This window comes from Solanum lycopersicum, chromosome 5 (genome assembly GCF_036512215.1).
Source record: "Solanum lycopersicum chromosome 5, SLM_r2.1".
Lineage (NCBI taxonomy): Eukaryota > Viridiplantae > Streptophyta > Magnoliopsida > Solanales > Solanaceae > Solanum > Solanum lycopersicum.
Genome location: NC_090804.1, coordinates 39,653,238 through 39,674,070, shown reverse-complemented (window position 1 = coordinate 39,674,070; position 20,833 = coordinate 39,653,238). Strand labels below are relative to the sequence as shown.

The 20,833-nt window shown below is 35.4% G+C and overlaps 2 protein-coding genes and 1 non-coding gene across 3 annotated transcripts in view; all 3 read left to right on the top strand.

The window, feature by feature from the left end:
- The first annotated feature begins 2,514 nt into the window (after nt 1-2,514).
- Nucleotides 2,515-2,588, top strand: TRNAM-CAU (transfer RNA methionine (anticodon CAU)). Its single transcript has one exon. It is a non-coding gene; the product is annotated as a tRNA-Met (tRNA).
- A 4,076-nt stretch (nt 2,589-6,664) lies between these two features.
- On the top strand, nt 6,665-17,966 carry LOC138348803 (uncharacterized). The gene is made up of 2 exons (XM_069298382.1): nt 6,665-6,746; nt 17,326-17,966. The coding sequence occupies exons 1-2, from the start codon at nt 6,665-6,667 to the stop codon at nt 17,964-17,966; spliced, it is 723 nt and encodes a 240-aa protein (XP_069154483.1).
- Nucleotides 15,813-20,833, top strand: part of LOC112941567 (flocculation protein FLO11-like) — a 22,550-nt gene continuing 17,529 nt past the window's right edge. Inside the window, exon 1 of the mRNA XM_026031175.2 lies at nt 15,813-15,882. The gene's annotated coding sequence lies outside the window, so the exon portion shown is untranslated. The remainder of the gene's footprint in view (nt 15,883-20,833) is intronic.

The window sequence follows — 20,833 nt, the reverse complement described above, 5'->3', positions numbered from 1 at the left end:
TATTGCATATGTGACTTAAAAGTAGAATCCTGAAGATTCCTATGCGAGTAGTCTAAGTAAACTCGTTATGTATATATTATGTGTAAGCGAGAGGCCTATGTAAACCTCATGATGTAGATGTAGATCAAAATTTTTAATTTTCCGAATATTTTAATCTATGAAATATAATGACGAATGCTAAAAGGCTAGTCTTTGTCCTCTTCGAGGATGACGACGCCGGTTACGTCAAATGGTTCTCCCCGGAGGTGACACACTAGGTAGTATTCCTATAAGGGCAACATTGTTCAAGAACTCGGAGACATGCTTGAGACCCTCTTTATCCGATTGTCATTGTCATCTTTATCTCTGACTAAAATAGTGAACCTAACTTCCTTACTTGGGAAGGGACACTCCTCACTACTAGTTCACTCAGTTTAAGCTAGACTACCTTTTTGAAATGTCTTTAAGCCTTTATTAATCAATCATAGCTTCATGTAGGTCATAGGAGACTAACCCCCTTGTATAACATATCACTTAGCTCTTTAGGAATTGCATGAGAATGTCCTTTCATAGCAACCCTCATATGTGAGATTAACACATTATCATCATGTCATAGTAAGACACATAAGTGATTCAACATCAACCTTATATAATCATACGTTAAACATCATCTCACAATTCATATAGTCAAGACATTTCAATCACATTCTTCATTCCATCACCCATGTAATCTAGTCACATGTAATACTTCAATTAACCATCACCATCAAGTTCAAGGCATCACATATGAAGTAAGAGTTCAAGATCACAAGGTCTTACCTATTAACCTTCATAAGCCTTCTTTAGTGGTCTTACCATCAACCAACCATATTCACCCATCAATAAGCTTAACATCACACAATTATAATTAACACAAAAACTAAGTCAATTGCATCATCACTGACGAAATCAATATCAATTCATAACCTAGGGTTAGGGGAATAGGGTTCATCATGAATTCTATAAGAATTAGATTCAATCCCAACAATACATGATCCTAGGCATTCCATAAATGAATTAGGATAGTTAAAACGAGTCTAACAATCAACACATTCATCAATTCCCATCAATTCATAAGCAAGATCTAAGATTTTGGGAAATTGAGGAAATGACTTGAATAAAACGAAATTACCATTAGTCAACATCAATTAATCAACAATCTATAGTTAATTAGCTATAGGCAATCACAGTTTGCCATAATCAATCATCAATTTCAAGTTCAGAAGAAAACACATTTGTAGAGAAAAACCTTAAGAATTGGGTGTTGTAGAAGTCAACTATGAAAGGACGTCTTGGGGAAAGAAATCCCAAAAGTGAAGAAACTATACCTTAATGGATTTTAATCCATTAAATTCGAGTGAAATCCTTAAGAAATTGGTCTTCTTCTTCAAGCTTTCTTGTTCTTCAATGGAGGATGAATCGAGATAGAATTTGGGAGAGATGAGAGCTTTTGGATTTTTGGTTTGGGGATTTAATTTGAGTGAGTTAAAATGACGTAAAACTAAACTAAAACAAATATATACTCGTAACAAAAATTACCTAAAGACCCCTCACTTAATTGGATCTGTTTGTGAAGTCAAAATGAGTTAAAATGACGCGGACGAATCTAGGAAGTGGTTGCGTGTTGCGGGGAAGTTCGACATCTTTTTTGTGAAATCCGTGTCGTAGGGAAAAATTTTCCCACTCAATGTTGATGGCGCGACCCTTGGCTGGATTAACATCTTTGCTTGCCAATGTTTGGGTCCTCCTCAAGGACCCTTCTGGTGGTCCTTGGGGAGTCATTATTGGACGTTTGAACCCTTTCTACTATAATTTACCTATTTGAAGTCTTTTTATAACTTTTAGACTTTTTATGACACTTTCAAACCTTCACCGAACATAGGGACGCCAACTATTTCAATATAGCTGGTTTTCAGATGTCACAATCTTTCTTTGTCGTTTTGGATGTAACCTTTTCTAACCGAGTTTATTACATTAATATTTGTTCGAAAACACCATATTAGAATTTATTTAATAGGTGATTCTATTCTATGTCATGGACTTCCGGAGTGTTACATTATCCACCCTTAGGAACATTCGTGCTCGAATGACACTAAATCTTTTTGAAGGGAAAGACAAGACTCATTACTAGAAGCCCAACCAACAATAAGAATAACATAATCAGTATGAGTCACATGTCATAGGGTTACTTCACAACTCCATCCAACACATAAACATGACATTACACATAGCAACTCAATTCACAAGTCACAACACCTCGGCCAATCCTCAATCGACAGCAACTCCGTCCTAGCGAAGTAAAGTCTCTGCCCCTATCGCTTGATTGATCTGATCAGACACTTGCTCTTCCCTACTTTTTCTCGAATCTCCTTTAACGGAAGAAATAGAAGCTCGAGAAAGAATACCAAAACCTATTTCACTCGCTTCGCATCCATGGCTGAATGGTTAAAACGCCCAACTCATAAAAAGAATACCAAAACCTATTTCACTCGCTTCGCATCCATGGCTGAATGGTTAAAGCGCCCAACTCATAATTGGCGAATTTGTAGGTTCAATTCCTACTGGATGCACACCAATGGGACCCTAGAAACCAAAAACCAGACGAAATAGTAGGTATAAAGTAAATTGCCCAATGTTTCCAAATTAGTCCAACTTCGTACCTTTCCGGCATAAACCGTATATCTCAGAGAGGTCGTATTTCTTTCGTTCGATAACACTTCTTCCTATTTCTTTCTCAATGATATCCGACGATCAAGACAATTCCCGTGAAACTCTTTCATTTTTCAAATCCAATTTTGGCCTGCAGTAATGTAATCGGGATTTCATCTCCTAAATTCTTTTTTCTATGAAAGCAAGAGGTGGGAATACAATGACTCTATCCTTCCGAAAAAGTCCTCATCTTCTGGAGGCCAAGCCTTTCCTGAAGAAGCCATCAATCCCTTGAAGATGCTATCCATCTATTGCGACTCTTTCAATCCTAGGTCTATCCTTAATGAAAGTCCAAACAATAAGGCCTGAGCCCTATAGATCAGAAGCCTTGGCTGCTACTGTTCTGTGTCTCATTATAAGAGCTTAACTTTTCATAACACATTAGAAGAAACTATCCTCAATATCAACATGAGCGCAAAATGACCTTAAAGAGTTACCATGATTTTCTTATCAAGCTCAGCATTGGTTTTTCTTCTCCGGAAGCTTGCCATTTCAATTTTGTCTAGATGGAAGTACTCTGCTGCATCTTTTGGAAGTTCCTGGATTTTGAAGTAGGCATGTGGATTGGTGATCTTGTGACCATGCTTTGAAAATGCTTCAGCTACAAAGTTCCCCTCTCTAAGTGTGTGAATGCAAATGAAATGCTCGACTTGGTTGATAATGTTGTTTAGTTTTTTAATATGATTTAATAAGTTCCAAGGAGGTGAGATTTTCTCCTGCATCTAATCAATAAGCAGTTCTGAGTCAACTTCAAGGATGACATACTCGAGGTTTAATTGAACACACCAAGACAGCCCAAAAATTGCAGCTTCAACTTCAGCTTGATTGTTGGTACCCTCACTAAGAGATACTGAATATGCCATAATCATCTCACTATTGGAACTTCTGAGGATACCACCAACCCCTATTTTTCCAGGATTAGTCAATGTGCTACCATCTGCATTAAGTTTAATCCATTGGTTTTGAGGTTTGATCTATCTTACCAAGTTAACCTTTGTATCACGTGTACAACCCTCAATCATGGGGATTAATTTTTTCCAGCTTGTAGGACATTGGATGTATGGGAATACAGTGTGTAAGAGTCTGAAAGTGTCTTTGAAGACAATAAATTTACCTTTAGCCATATTGGACTGTTTTCCTCTATATTTCTAAGCACATCTATTTTTCCACAAGTTCCAACAAATGAAGATAGGTTTGGACTGCAAAATGAGTTTGTGAGCTTCATTTTTGTATTAAATGGACCACCATCTAATAAGCAAGTAAGTTAGTGGTAATTGATATGTTTGGATACCCAAAGAATCTGCAAAAAAAAAACTCTACACATACTTGGCAAAAGTTCCAGAATTAAAATTATGATCGATAGTGTCCATTCTTGGCGTAATGCAACAGTAGCATGTTGAAGGTTCACCTCTAAATCTACAAATATTTTCATTGGTTGGTAATGTTCTTCTGATTTCTCTCCACAATTAAAAGTAATGTTTTTATGCCAAGTGCAAATATTAATCTTTGTCTTGGATTTTTTCTACCGGATAACATTCCATGCCGATTAACAAGTGAACTTCCCATTGATGTTAAGGTTCCAGATTGTCATGACCTGGTACTCCCTGCTACAGCTGAACTTCAGTGGCTAAGATAGTATGGACATGTGATGAAGGATCTTGCTGAATGACTTTTTCCATGTTCCATTGACCATTCTCCATGAAGTCTGCAATAGTTTCTTTATTAAATCTTTTGCTCACATTGGTATATTGTGCCAAAGGTCGCACTCCCAGCCGTTATCCCACCAAAAAGAGCAGGTCACATATATTATTTTCCATTGAATATAGGTTTCGATGGTATGTTTGTGTCTCATCATATGTCTCCAAGTTTGACAGTCTTGTGTATTCCACTTTTTGCTAATAGGACTAGATCTTTGGCAATACTTAGCTTTTAAGAAATTGCCCCAGAAAGTTTGCTTTGATCTAAACACGCATCATTGCTTGTATTGAAACAACTTAAACACATCACTCAATTGTTTAACTCTAATTCCCTCTTCTTCAAGTGGAAAACTAAGATTCTTCCATGAGGACCAATGATACTTCTTATTATTGTTTGAGAGATGTTGCTTAAGAAGTAAATGTTATAAGGATGGTGAATGATTTGCCAATGTGCCTTATCATGATATGAGAATGTTAATGTGCTAACTTCACCTATATGAATTGTAATGAAAGGACAATTCTCATGCAATTATTATTGAGCTATGATGATGATGATGTTATACAAGGGTTAGACCCTATGACCTAAAATAACCTATGATGATTAATAAAGACATAAAGACATTTTAAAAAGGGACTCTAGCTTAGCACCCAGTGAACTAGAGTGAGGAGTGTCCCTTCCCACATAGGAAAGGTAGGATCACTAATGTACTCCTGACATTGTAGACTACAATGCATGTAGCATAAAGAGAGTCCCAACTATATCTCCTCGTTCTTGAACTATGTTGCCCCCATAGGAATACTAGCTAGTGGATCCACGTAGTTTCTTTGTCCGTGTTTTGATACTACCTTGGCAAGTAGTCTGCCTTCTTTCATTGTAGGGTTCCATGACACAGGATTCCACATTAGATTATGTGGTCTATGTTGGTTAGGGCAAGAAGTTCCCAAAAAGGTAAAATGAATTAAAATATTGAACTCTAACTAAGATGAACTAAGGGGTTTAGCTTAATCTAGGTAGGGGTATGGGACTCTACCTAAACATTGCACTAGTTAGCCTTGAAGGGAGTCTTAGGAGGATGTTATTATATATGAAAATACTTATAATTCTATATGACATGTATATTATGAACTTGTACATTGTTGATACTATATGTTGATTAGTGTCACTTATGAATATGTGATGGTCTATATTGTTAAAGTATGATATTATGTACTCTTAAATGTTATGATCTGTGAAGTAGAATGTTAGTCATGATGCTTGTTGGGTTACTTGATTGAGTAAGGTTATGAAACTTTGCTTGGTCATTGTATTTGTTGACTTGATAGGGATTCATGGGTTATTGTCTTGCTTTACTGATGTTGAAAGGTACTCTTACTCATGCTTGTGGTTATTTATGAATTGAGGATAGAGTTAATTGGCTATGTATCAATTACATGATATGCATGTTGAATATACTAGACTTGATGTTGTTGGTCTTATGATGTACATGCATATGACTTAATGAACATGTCCTATTGGTTGATATGGTCTTGTTGAATGTGCATAAAGTTTTTTAATGAAAAGTGCATACTTTATGAAATGTCCTTTTTTCTTAGCATAATTTCAAAGTATGTGTGAATATAATATCATACTTAGTAAAAGTGGTGTATGGACCCTATTTCTTCCTTTTCCCCAACATTTTAGGTTCCGGTCGAATAACGCTTTTGAAGACTACTTGAACAAGACTTAGATCTCTTGATCATCCAAGTAGGGTAGGTCCTCACTTTCCGAGAGCGATGCCACTATCTAGCTAATGGATTTGTTATGAGTTTAAGACTCTTATGTTTCTTTCCTTTCAATTAAGTACTCAACATTTGTATGACCTAAATGTGGTCTTATTGAATTGATATATGGGCTAGACCCAATTTGATATACTCTTATTAGATGGTTATGAGATGAGACGACTATTATGACTATGTTATGTTCTATATATACATATGTGCAATAAAAGTAGAAGAATAAGTAATCTTCCTATACGAAGGGTCTATGTATACTCAATACATATATACTATGTGTATGTAGAGGTCTATGTAAACCTCCGAGTATATGTTATAAAAAGTTTTAAATTTTCCGCTTAATTTGACCTATGAATGTAATGATGTAAGCTTCGAGGCTAGTCTTAGTCCTCAAAGAGGATGACGACGCAGGTTACATCTAGGGGATATTCCACGATGTGATATTGTATTGAGGGCGCAAAGTGTGGATGGCTCAACATCTTGGCTGCATCGAGATGCTTTTGCAGCTTGTTTGCCAAAGTTCGGGTCCTCCTGATGGACCCTTCAGTGGTAATTGGGGAATTGTTACTTGACGTTTGGACCCTTTTATACTATATTACACCTTTTAAAGTCTTTTTACAAGTTTTAGACTTCATATGGCACTAGCAAACCTTCACCAATCATAGGGACGTGGACTAGTTTAATTTAGCTAGTTTCCGGACGTCAAGGTCTTTCTTTGTTGTTTTGGATCTAACCTTTTATAACTGAGTTTTACATTAATATAGGTCTGGAAACATCGTTTTATCTGTTATTTAATAGGTGAGGCTCTAGTGTAAGTCAAGGACTTTAGAAGTGTTACAGAATTTTACTCCAAATCATGTTTAAAATGAAGTAGGTGGGTCACGAACCAAAATAAAATAACAAAATATACTCTCTCCATAGCTCCCATTCATATGACTCCATCTCTTTGATTTTTAGGCAAACACAATAACTAGTCTAATCCCCATTATAATCATACAGATACTTGATTTATCAAACCTCACATACTTCTCACAGTACTCCATAGAAGACAACACTCTTAATGCCGACAAACATCATAACAACACTATTCATTTACCTTACTCTCAAATCGTCACTAATATCAAACTATTCTTAGCAAGCACATTATAGCTTCCAAAAATTTTGAACAATAGGTTCATCTCTTTCCACTTAAGCATCCCATGATAGATATGGGTCAAACTTAAGAATGATAGAACTAATTCCAAATATAAGACTACTTTTACATCGGGTTAAAATAATTAAATCACACTGAAAGTCAGCTTGACACAAACTTTCACATATAATATTTCAACAACCATTCTAAACAGTTGTATAACTAATTCTAAAACTCATAGAAATCCTTAGTAACTTCAATAATTTTGTTTACTATAAGCTCATAATCTCTATTCACCATCAAATCTCTAGGTAGCACATAATAATAGTCTGTCTAGTCTCATGAATTAGTAGTTTCATTCGCCTTGAAGTCCTCAATAACCAAGTCGAGTCGTAGGTCCATAATGTTGAATATCCAAAAACTACCTATCATAATTTGAACAATCTAACTCGATATAACTACAGAGAATCTTCCACACATCATTGTTTATCACCCAAACCAAAACTCACTCCTTATAAAAATTGCTAATAAACATTGGTAAGTCTGTACCAAACATGTTCACATCTCATAGTCATATCATAATTCAAAGGAAAGAATACATATACCCTTCAATTTTGAACCAATGGTATATATACGATAGGTCTTAGTCTTTCACCTTTCTTAATTTTTTTTTCATGTTAAAAAATTCTTATATGTTGAACTCTTCAATACACTAAACTCTTATTTTGTTCGCTAACTAGCATATAATTCTTATCATTTGACAAGCATCCTATGAAATTTATATAATCTTCAATATAAAAATTTCAAGTGGTATCCCCATTTATGTCTTTTAACAATCAAAAGTACTCATATTTACTATTCAAGTTATGAACATGTCTTTCCAAAAGCTCAATACTCAATGCAATCAATCATCTCTTACCTTACCAATCCATACCTTGTCCAAAACATACTACCATGCATATAGAATCCCATGACCATGAATTTGATTTCAATAGTGTAACACAATACCATTATCTATCAACATTAGCTCATACATTGAAGATCTTTATGAATTCACATATCTTAGATTATCATTGATCGCCTATCCATCGACCTTACCATGCTCTTCATTTAATATCCAATCGTACCAATTACCAAACTCAAAATTATAAAAGAACTTATCACCACACTCGAGTTGAATGTTTATGCACTCTTTTCTCAAGTTTTATCGACTAATTTTTAACAAATCTGATGATCCCGTGAAACTATTACCATAAATCGATAAAAACGCGTGAAACCACGCATCTCTGAACCCAATTCTTATCCTTTTAAGATACCTCTTTATCCTTGCACTCAAAGTAAATATCCCTGCTCTCTCCTCTTTCTGAAAGCGAAACTACATCCCACAATTTTTTTCATTATGACTTTAATTATCTCATTTCAATTCTATTTAGCGACATCTCAACTCCTCGTAAAACTTACCTTGCAACCACAATACTCACAAAATAGTAGGAAATCACAACCTTAGATATTTGCAAGTCGTTACTACAATATAAAAGCTCCTTTAACCAATAATCCTTATCATATTGTTGAATCTCAGTCACAATCCATCACAAACTCTTATTACCATTATACTTGGTAGTCATTACCATCATCACAAGTATTCCTTATTATCAATATGCCACCTTAAACCAACTTATACCAACAAAATCCAATAGAATAACCCAATTTTATATGCACTTTAGTACTAAAATCCTTAATTATCTTCACACAAGCTTACTCATGAAGAATCCTTTTAGCCGTAAGTTTGTCATTTCTATATCGATCCACTACATTAGAGCTTATGATGAAATCACTAGTCCTAATTGAGAAACCTTGTGATACACTACACAAATTAACACATTAATACCATACAAATTTTCCACCACTAAAATCTCCCTTATAACAATGTTTTAACTCAAGCGCCCATAGTAACAGACTAGTTGGTTTCTCAAATATGAATGCAACATTGAATCTAATTATAGGAGCATGTGATACAATTGATAACTCCTACAGTATCTAGTATTCACTCTTAACAACCGATGTATTTATTTTCATATACCACTAGTCCCATATCATGAGAGTCTGATAGATCCACCATTAGAACACATCACGCCCCTCAAGAAGATTGTACGCAAATAACCCACATATTTCTACTGATTAAGTAACTATAATGCACCACCAAATCCATTGAAGTTCTCATATTAAGTCCTATGTATTCCTTTGTTGATCAAGTCGATAGCAAAAGTAACACATACCATAGCTCTAACAAAGTATATATTGGTACATTTGTATGAGTTGTACTATGATCCTCTTTGTTACACACTTAATGTATAAAACTATGATAGAGCGTCTAATCTAAATTCGTGTGATATCGTTATCATCATTTACTAAGCATCCCATATATGTTATGAAAACACTGCTAACTGTAGTTTCTAAAGTTACATGTCCACTATTTAGCCATCTTTTTAATAACTCCTATTGTAATTGTCAAATCACTCCATATCACACAACTAATGATCTCATTACTAGATAACTATCCCAAAAATAAATATCAAACGCTCATGAATTCCCTTAAACCAATGTCTAACCTAATCATTCAAATATCCCCAAAATACATCATTAAGTCATCACCTTGCTCAACCCTTTCAAATTTTTGAACATTTTTAATCTGATCACACATCCTTTCAATAACTCTATCACTTCTAAACAGGACCTAGACTTCAAGCCATATGCGACATACCAATGACTCACATGAAGAACTACGTACAAGTCATCACTATAAGTGAAGTGAACATAGTAACACGATAAAGATTCAAGAAGTAATTTTTTTTACTAAAAGTCATTGTAGCCTCTTGAAGATAAGTACAAACATCTACAAAATGATCCTCGAGGATCTACTTAGACTTGAATTTATATACGTGAGACCTATGAACCTGGGGCTCTGATACCATTATAACATTCCGAAAAATTACATGTCTAGTGAAGAGCCCAATAGGTCTTTAAGAATGCGTATTGGGGATACATAGGCCTTCCAATGCCCAATATTGAGAAATATTGGACATAATATAGAAAATTTTCTAAGGGGTATAAGTAAATTTCTATATAATGCCCAAATAAGTAAAATATTGGGCATATTAGAAAATATTGGCTTAAAGGGTGTTAGCCAATTTTTCTAAATGTTAATGAACATGTTTAAGAGATGTACTTGCAATAAAGACCCTAAGCTAAAAATCATAAATTTTCATTTCTCACATAAAAGGTATGAGGCATCCAAGTGTCAAACCTAGATACCATAGAACATGATCAATTAAAATGCTCATGTAGATTAAGTAGTGCCCAAAGACATAGTGAGGGTCCTTTAGACAATACGTAAACATTCCCAAATGAACGATAAATAATAGTTAGTTAGAAAAGTGCAACCAACCCATGTGCAAGCACATGTGCAAGATATGTGAAGAAGCTGCCAAAGGAGGGGACCACCCTAATAAAATTTGGTTAGGGTAGTTAAGGGGAAAACGTGCATAAGGGACTATTCCACGTGGGGCCTAACCTTCCTAACAATTCTAGACTTTAAACTACTTCCCTAAATTACTAAATAACCTAGGACTATCCGAATTGGATCCATTAGTGCACCTAACAACCTAGGACCAAAACCGGGTTGACACTAACCTAGTACTAGTTAAAGAGACAACCTAGTACATAATGTAGGATGGTGCAAAAGGTTAGTTATGGTCCTAACAACTTAGGGGTAGTTTAGTAATTCCCCAAGGTTACCTAATTAATTAATTTGGAAAATTAATTAACTAATTTAAAAGGTCTAAAACGAAAATAAAAAGGAAATTTTTCATATTTCGATTAAGACAAGAAAGGGACAACCTAGAACCTAACCTAGGATGGTCCAAAGAGTTAGTTAAGATCCTAACAACTTAAGGGTAATTTATTAATTACCCTAGTCTAATTAATTTAATAATTTAGTAACTTAATTAAATAATTTAAAGGGGAAAACATAAATCACAAAGCATTATCCAGATTTTGGTTAAAACAAGAAAAAGACAACCTAGTACATGACCTAGGATGGTTCAAAGGATTAGGTATGGTTATTACGACTTAATGGTACTATAGAAATTACAATATGTCACTTAAATAATTAAGTTAAACATTTAGTTAATTAAATTAAAGGAGTCAAACCAAAATCTTACACTAATCTAGTACAACTTAAGAAACATCCTAGTACTTAACCTAGGATGGTCCAAAAGGGTTAACTTTTGTTCCAATGATTTAGGGGCACTTTAATAGTTACCCTAGGTACCTTAATTAATTAAATTAGACATTTAATTAATTAAATTAAGGGAGGAAAATAAATTTATTAGAAAAAATTTCAGATTTGACCAAGTAATGTGTTTTCCTAGTTCTAGTCAATCTAGGAGGGGCTTTTTAGTAATTAGTTAATTAATTTATTTAATTAAACTACTGAAACCTAATTTGAATGAGTCAAGATCAGTTCTCAAACCTAAAAATAACTTTCAAACTCATAGACAAAAAGGACGCAAAAAGAGTAAGCAACGACTGCAAGAAAAAGGCAAAACAATTTATCAATTTCTCTAGGGCGATTTCAAGGTTTCTTCAAGGTTTCGTTCAAGGTGGTATTCGTAGATTAAGTTCTACATAAGGTATGGGTCTATATCCTATAATTCTTTACCAAGAGTAATTTCTTTCCAACAATTCAAAGATCCTGAAAATATAGGGTTGTTCCCGTGTTCTCGTCGAACTCCTTTGTCCCTATTATCCTTTTCGATTCCATGTTGAATGGGTTAGATATCATATTGTTGGTATGTGGTGCTGTATGATCTTATGTTTAATGTTCTTGAATTATGAATATTGATTAACCTATGATGTTGTGATCATATAAAGTTAAGTGCTTAAAACATGAATCATGAAACGACGATGTGTTAGTTACACTCGTAATTGTTTCAAATGTTGATGTGTTTGGACGAATGTTGCATTGCTGTTATTGTGACGTTATGAAGGTATTAAATTCATCAAATACTAATTTGATGCTGTCCAATATGTCTTACAAATGTTACCTTAAAGTCTTGGACCAAGATTGGTTAAGAGAATGATACTATGTTAAGATGTGTCCAAAACTGTTATGTATGAAGATGATTACTGTTTCTTGTGCATAATGACTATAAATGTGACTTGTTGGTGATGTTGTGTTCGTTAAAATATCATATTATTCTATTCAAGATATTTAAAAACGTTATGCCTAATTTAATGTTATAAGGTTGACCAAAAAGATCTCCATAAAATCATAATTTGAGTGATTGTTTGGCTTATGCCAATAAAATGGCTAAAAATACATTGTTCAAAAGGGATGCATGCAAATGGCTATAATATTATGTGAAATAATTAAAAGATTGGCTAATGAATAATGTACATATCCAACCAAGCATAAAAGAATGTAAAATTGGCCTATGCCAACAAAGATGGTTATGTAATCTATACCCAAATGTTTATGCCAATACTAATCATATGTCAATCTTGTGTAGTAAGAGTATCAAATATATTATAATCACTTCTAAAGTAATTCAATGAATCCATAACCAAGGGCATGCCACTGATTGGGACAACTCCCAACATGCTCTAAATGAATGACATATGAACTCATGAAACTCATTGAATGAAGTGCTCATCGTCCATAAACGATGATATGAATCTACTACACTAAAGTAAGTAAGTAACACGAGTTACAACATAATTAAAGGGGTATATAGTAAGTAAGTTACCAGAATGAAGTGTTAAAGGAAGTGAGACAAGTCTCACTTACACCTAAGTTACTATCCTAAAAGAATACTCACGTATGAAGGTGTTAAAATGTGTGAGCTAGTCTCATTCACACCAAAGGATGATAAGTAAGGAAAATTCATATTTCATCAATGTAAAGTAAGGATGACCAGTCATCAATAGAGTAAGTAAGTGACCAGAATGTGGTGTTAAAGGAAGTGAGACAAGTCTCACTTACACCTAAGCTTCTATGTTTAATGAATACTCACGTAGAAGGTGTTAGAATGTGTGATCCAGTTTCATTAACACCAAAGGATGATATGTAAGGAAAATTCACAATTCATCAATGTAAAGTAAGGATGACCAGTCATAAATATAGTAAGTAAATCTTTATCTAGAAGCAAGCCTCCATAATGCTTGAGTCAACACTAAAGATAAAGAAGAAATGAATATTCATGTAATGAGTGAGTGATTATGTTAATCTATGATGATAATGAAAATTATGAAAACATAATAAGAGGCTAAGATAAATGGTGATACAAGTCTCAACCAAACCTAAGTAAAGGTCACTAAAAGTACTCACCTTAGAGAGTGTTGAGAATCAAGAGACAAGTCTCAATCATACACTATATATAAGTGTAAGGACAATTCACACTTAATACTAATGATGAGATGAGAAATCATCTAATGAAAAATTATGCCCTCATGCTAGAAGCTAGGTTCCATGATGTATGAGTTGAATGTAATGGAACTTTATACTGAGCACCGATAGGCTAGCAATGAGCGGTGATGCCTTCCTTCGAGAAGGGATGAGGTTCATGTAACTCTTATTACATGAGACTGTCTGTTATGTCGGGTATGGTTCTCCTTATATATCCTAGTCTTTGAACCTATACTGCCAATATAGGGATCTAGCGGGGTTTGACTCCCTATATATGCTATCATGTTCGGGTCACTTTGGACGCTGATTCAACCTCTTTTCGGTGTGGGACAGACACTGGATTTCATGATACTTACATGATCTATGTTAGTTAAGGTTAAAGTTCCCAAAGAAATAATGAGGCCATCTTATCTTAAGCTATGAACTAGTGATGAATTGTGATATAGTGATTCAATCGACTTTGTTATCATGTTGGTTTTTGAATTATGATGACGTTCTACCCTAATTGGGGTGAATTAAGGGTTTATGGTAAGACCTTTATGATGAATTATTAAGGAGACTTGGTAAGTCTTGTCATCCCTATCCTTTACTTCAAGTTGTGGTTAATTGTAATTAAGTCATGTTGTTGTATTGTAGTATGCCTTGTATTTGGATTTATAGGAGGGTATCATGTTGAATTAAAATGTCTTGACTATGATTTGTGAGGTGTTGCCTCAAGATGTAAATGTTATAAAGATGGTGAATGATTACCAATGTGCTGTATTATGAAGAAATATCTAAATATCTTAACCTCACTTATATAAACTGTAATGAAAGGATTATACTTATGAAATTCTTATTGAGTTATCATGATGATGAATATAAAAGGGTTATAGCCTATGAACTATAATAACTATGATGATTTGTAAAAACATTAATACATTTCAAAAAATAATTTAACTTAGCACCGATTTAACTTGACAATGGAAGGTGATGGCTTTCCATAGAGGAAGATTCACCCTATAGTTCTATATGTGGTGTTGACTCCAAAATGAGGATACTCATCCAAAGGATTCCCGTGAGAGGAGGCACCAATTGTCAAGTGGTATGCAGAGAGATTATACCTATGTCTTAGGTCTTGAACTATGTTGCCCCCATAAGAAGACTAGCTAGTTGATCCACCTATAAAGGTACTTTTATGTTTGGTTTTACTTTGACCGATAGACCACCTTCCTTCGATGTAAGATTTCACAACACCGGATTCCATAGTTAGCTCTTGTGGTATATGTCGGTTAAGGCAAGTGTTCCCTAAAATAAAATTTATTAATGAAGTACAAACTAAGGTTACTTGAGAGGTTGACTTAGCATAGGTAGGGGTATAAGACTCTACCTATGCCTTGCATTATTTTGCCTTGAAGGGAACTTTAGGAGGTTTTTACTATGTATTAATATGCTTATAATTGTACATTATATGTATATGATGAGCTTGCACATTATTTATACTATATGTTGATTGGTGTAACTTATGAATATGTGTTGGTATACATTGTTAAAGTATGATTATATGTACTCTTAAATGCTATGCTTTGTGAAGTTGGAAGTTAGTCATGATTCTTGTCGGGTTACTTGATTGAGTAAGGTAATGGGGCTTTGCTTGGTCATTGCACTTGTTGACTTGATAGGGATTATGGGTAAATGCCTTGCTTTTTGTTATGTTATAATGAACTATTATTCATGCTTGTTGCTATTATGACTTGATGATAGAGTACTTGATCATGTATTCAATTACATGATATGCATGTTGACTTGACTACTTTTGGTATTTTTGGTCTTGTGATATACATGCCTATGACTTAATGAATATGCATACGTGATTTGGTATGCTCTTGTTGAATATGCATAAGTGTTTTCAAAGTAAATTGCATGCCTTTTATGAAAAGTCCCTTTTCTTTGCATGATTTAAAGTATGTGTTCATATGGTCTCATACTTAGTACAAGTGTTGTACTAATCCTATTTCTTAATTTCCCCAACATTTTAGGTTCTGATCGTTGTAGGGCTTTTGGAGATTACTTTAAGAAGACTTAGATCTCTTGATCATCCAAGTAGGGTAGGTCCTCACTTTTCGAGGGCTATGCTAATATCAGGTTATGAATATGTTTTAGTATTAAGACTACTCTTATGTTTCTTTCCTTTCATGAGTACTAACTGTATGACCTATATGTGGTCTTGTTATTGATGTATAGGCTAGGCCCATATTTGATATACTCTTATTATATGGCTATGAGATGAGATGACTATTATGACTATGTTATGTTCTATATATATTTGTGCAATAGAAGTAGAAGACTAAGTAATTTTCCTATACGAAGGGTCTATGTATAATAGACATACATATACTATGTGTATGTAAAAATATATGTAAACCTCCAAGTAAAAGTAATGAACAATTTAAAATTTTCTCCTAAACCTTACCTATTAATGTAATGATGTAATCTAAGAGGCTAGTCTTAGTCCTTAAAGAGGACGAGGATGCCATTTACGTCTAGGGGCTTTTCCCGGATGTGAAAAACTTTGTATCATAGCATGAGGTTAAATATCTTTGCGTCGATATCTCTCAACCACGTCTATATAGGTTTGTATTCATAATTGTGAAGCGTGCCACCCTTATGAATATGAATCTATGAGATGCTTAGAAAACTCTCACTTTCTAGGAATTCCAATATCGTGTCATTGGAGTGTTAACTCTATGTGCGTTTGCACGTAATCCTCATATTGTGATTATAGGCAATGAATACTCGAAAAAATATGGTTCATCCCCGTGGTGATCAAGTTCCTGCACATGAGGAAGATGTCAATGATGACAAAGCCCCGATGAATCCTCCTCCTTTGACGGATGAGAACATAAGAGCCGCTCTCTTACAAATGGCCCAAGAAATTACTACCCAAGAAAAAGTCTCCATTACTCAAGATCAAGCATGACGACGCAAGCTAATTGGGAGGTTGTACCCCGAGCACACCAATAAGTTGCTACCATGGCCTCTCGTCTAAGGGATTTCACTAGGATGAATCCCCCTACTTTCTATGGGCCCAAGGTTGAAGAAGACCCCCAAGAGTTTATTGATAAGGTTTATAAGATCCTATATGCTATGATATTGTCTACTAGTGAGAAGGCTGATTTATCCACTTACTGACTCAAAAATGTGGCTCAAACTTGGTATGTCCAATGGAGGGACAATAGGCCATTAAGGGGTGGACCGGTGACCTGAGAAGCTTTTAAGAAGGTTTTTCTTGCTAGGTTCTTTCCTAGCGAAAAGAGGGAATCCAAGGTGGTAGATTTAATTAACCTCTATCAAGGAGGTTTGAGTGTTCTTGAATACTCTTTGAAATTTACTCAATTGTCAAAATATGCTCCTTCTTTGGTTTCCGACCCTAGAGATGAAATGAACCGCTTTGTGATGGGGGGTGTCAGATGACTTGCAAGAGGAGTGTCATTCGGCTATGATACATGGCAATTTGAACATTTCTCGTCTAATGGTTCATACTAAATAAGTGGAAGAGCAAAGGGCTAAGAGTAAAAGTAGAGATGCCAAGAGGGCAAGATCTTTTGATGGTGGCTCTTCAAAAGGAAGGATTGAGATTCAAGACAAGCCTAGGTTCAAGAAGCGGGTGTCTAATCAAGTTCCTTCAAAGTTTCCTAGGGCTAGGGATTATAGGGTGTCTAACCCTAAACCTATACAGGGAAAGGGTACTAATTCACCGAACAAGAAGCCTACTTGTGCCAAGTGTGGAAAGGGTCATCAAGGTGAATGTCTAGTTGGAATGGGAATTTGTTTTGGTTGTGGAAAGAGTGGCCACCAGGTTAGAGATTGCCCTAATGGGAAGGGTCAAGACAAGGGTAGTGGTCAAGCTCAAGCAAGTGCTTCCAATAAGGCTCCAAAGAATAATCGCATGTATGCTCTCCGCTCTAGGGGTGAGAAAGATACTTCTCCCGATGTGGTGACTGATATGTTGAAAGTCTTATCTATTGGTGTATATGCTTTACTTGATCCCGGTGCTACTTTATCATTTGTTACCCCTCTAGTAGCTAAAAAGTTTGACATTTTACTCTATTTCTTGCATGAACCTTTTATAATGTCTACCCCGGTGGGTGAATCGGTAGTTGCAAAAGGGTGTATAGAAATTGTCCTATAATTTTGTGCACTAGAGTTTCTTATGTTGAGCTAGTAGAACTTTATATTATTGATTTTTTAATGTCATTTTGGGTATGGATTGGTTGAATGCTTGCTTTGCCTCTATATATTGTAGAACTAGTGTGGTGAAGTTTAACTTTCCAAATGAGCCCATTTTAGAGCGGAAGGGGGGAAATTCTATCCCTATAGGTCGTAACATCTCTTTTTTGAAAGCATGAAAAATGATCTCAAAAGGGTGTTTATACCACATATTAAGAGTCCAAGATTTAGAATCCTAAATTCTTCCCATTGAGTTGGTACCCGCAGTGAGGGAATTTCTGGAGACTTTTTCCTAATGATCTTCCTTGTATTCCTCCCAAATGGGAAATTGATTTTGGTATTGATTTGTTACCGGATACAAATCCCATCCAACTCCTTCTTATCATATGGCTCTGGCCGATTTGAAAGTGTTGAAGGCTCAACTATAATATTTAATAGACAAGTGCTTCATTAGACCTAGTATTTCTCCATAGGGTGCCCCGGTCTTGTTTATGAAGAAGAAGGATGGGTCCCTTAGTATGTGCACTGATTACCTCCAACTCAATAAAGTCACTACTAAGAACAAGTCTCCTCTCCCTGGAATTGATAACTTGTTTGATAAAATCGAAGGGTCAAGCTACTTTTCTAAGATTGACTTGAGATCGGGGTATAATCAACTTAGGGTGAGAGGCTAGGATATACCAAAGATGGGATTTTAAGACTAGATATGGTCACTATGAGTTCTTAGTAATGTTTTTTGGTCTCACGAATGCCCCGGCAACGTTTATGGATCTCATGAATAGGGTGTTTCGAAGTTAAATAGATTTATTTTTCATTGTCTTTATTGACGACATCTTGGTATATATTTAAAATTAGGGTGATCACATGGACCATTCGAGGGTGGTGTCAAAAATGCTTAAGGAGAATCATTTATTTGCGAAGTATAGCAAATGTGTGTTTTGGTTTAGGTCGGTGGAATTTATTAGTCATATCATCTTTAGAGAGGGATTTGAGGTTGATCCAAGGAAAATGGAGGTGAAAAATTGGCCAAGACAATTGGCTCTAATTGACAATAGGAGATTCTTGGGTCTAGCAGGTTATTATCGTAGGTTTGTGGATGGTTTTGCATCCATTGCAATTCCCTTGACTACTTTGACCCAAAAGAGTAAGAAATTTGAGTGGTCGGAGGTATGTGAGAGAGGCTTCCAAAATTTGAAAGGCTTACTTCGCTACGGTGTTGACCTTACCGGAGGGTAAAAATGGTTTCATTATGTATTGTAACATACTGAGTGGGTTGAGGGTGTGTGCTTATGAAACATGGGAAGTTAATATCCTATGATTCTAAGTAACATAAGGTACATGAGAGAAATTACCCAACTCATGATCTTGAATTAGCGGTCGTGATATTTGCCATGAAAATATGGAGGCATTACTTGTACGGTGTCCATGTTGATGTATATACCGACAAGAAGAGTCTCCAATATGTGTTTACCTAAAAGGAGTTGAATCTCAAACAAATAAGGTGGTTAGAATTGTTGAAAGATTACAACATGAGGGTTCTCTATCACCCTGGCAAGGCCAACGTGGTTGCGGATGCTCTAAGTCATATGACAATTGGTAGTGTGTCTCACATGGAGGAAGCCAAGAAAGACTTAGTGAGAGATGTTCATAGGTTGGGTAGATTGGGTGTGAGGTTGGAAGGTTCTCCGAAAGGTGGATTCATGGTCCATCATAACTCCGAGTCATCTTTGGTAGTTGAGGTTAAATAAAAAAAACACCTTGATCAATCATTGATGAAGTTGAAGGAATCAATTCTTGGTAAGCTTAATGAGTCATTCTCCTTGGGGGGGGGGGGGGGTGGGATGGTGTCTTAAAGTATCATGGAAGATTGTGTGTTCCCAACGTAGATGAGTTGAGGAACTAGATCTTGAGGAAGCCCACGGGTTCCTTTACTCCATTCATCAAGGTTCGATAAAGATGTACATGACCTTAGGGAAGTGTTTTGGTGGGAAGGTTTGAAAAGTGATAGCGGAGTTTGTCGCTAATTGTCCATATTTTCCACAAGTTAAGGTCAAACACCAAAAGCCCACTGGTTTACTATAAGAAATCAAAGTTCCTACTTGGAAGTGGGAAGACATTATATCAATTTTGTAGTAGGTTTGCCTCGGACTCAAAAGAAATATGACTCTATATGGGTGATTGTGGATAGGTTGACCAAGTCTGCTCATTTTATTCCCATCAAATCTACTTATTCGGCGGCAGATTATGCAAGGATATTCATAGATGAGATTGTGTGTCGCCATGGTATTCCGTTATCCATCATATTGGATCGGGGTGCACAATTAACATCTAGGTATTAGAGGTAATTACAAGAAGGGTTGGGTACTTAGGTGAAATTAAGCACCACATTTCATCCCCAAATGGATGGTCAAGCGGAGTGCACTATTCATACCCTTGAGGATATGCTTAGGGCTTGTATTATTGATTTCAAAGGAAATTGGGATAAGCATTTGTCTTAGGTGTAGTTTGCTTATATAATAGTTTTCATTCGCCCATATCAATAGCCCCTTATGAAGCCTTGTATGGTAGAAGGTGTAGGTTTCCTATTGGATGGTTTAAAGTGGGTGAACCTCCGTTTCATGGTGCCAATTTGATTTATAAGTCTTTGGAGAAATTTCATATCATAAGGAACCGGTTACAAATGGCCTATAGTAGGCAAAAGTCTTACGCCGATCACAGAAGAAAGGATTTAGAGTTTCAAGAAGATGATAAGGTGTATTTGAGAATTTTGCCTATGAAAGGGGTTGTTAGATTTGGCAAGAAAGGGATGTTGAGTCCTCGTTATGTGGG

Bases quoted from the DNA above. Each gene is read 5' to 3' on its own strand.
- LOC138348803 (XM_069298382.1), top strand. From the start codon at position 6,665: ATGGCTCAACATCTTGGCTGCATCGAGATGCTTTTGCAGCTTGTTTGC. The intron at 6,747-17,325 runs GTAATTGGGGAA...ATACTAAATAAG, and splicing joins TCCTGATGGACCCTTCAGTG to TGGAAGAGCAAAGGGCTAAG.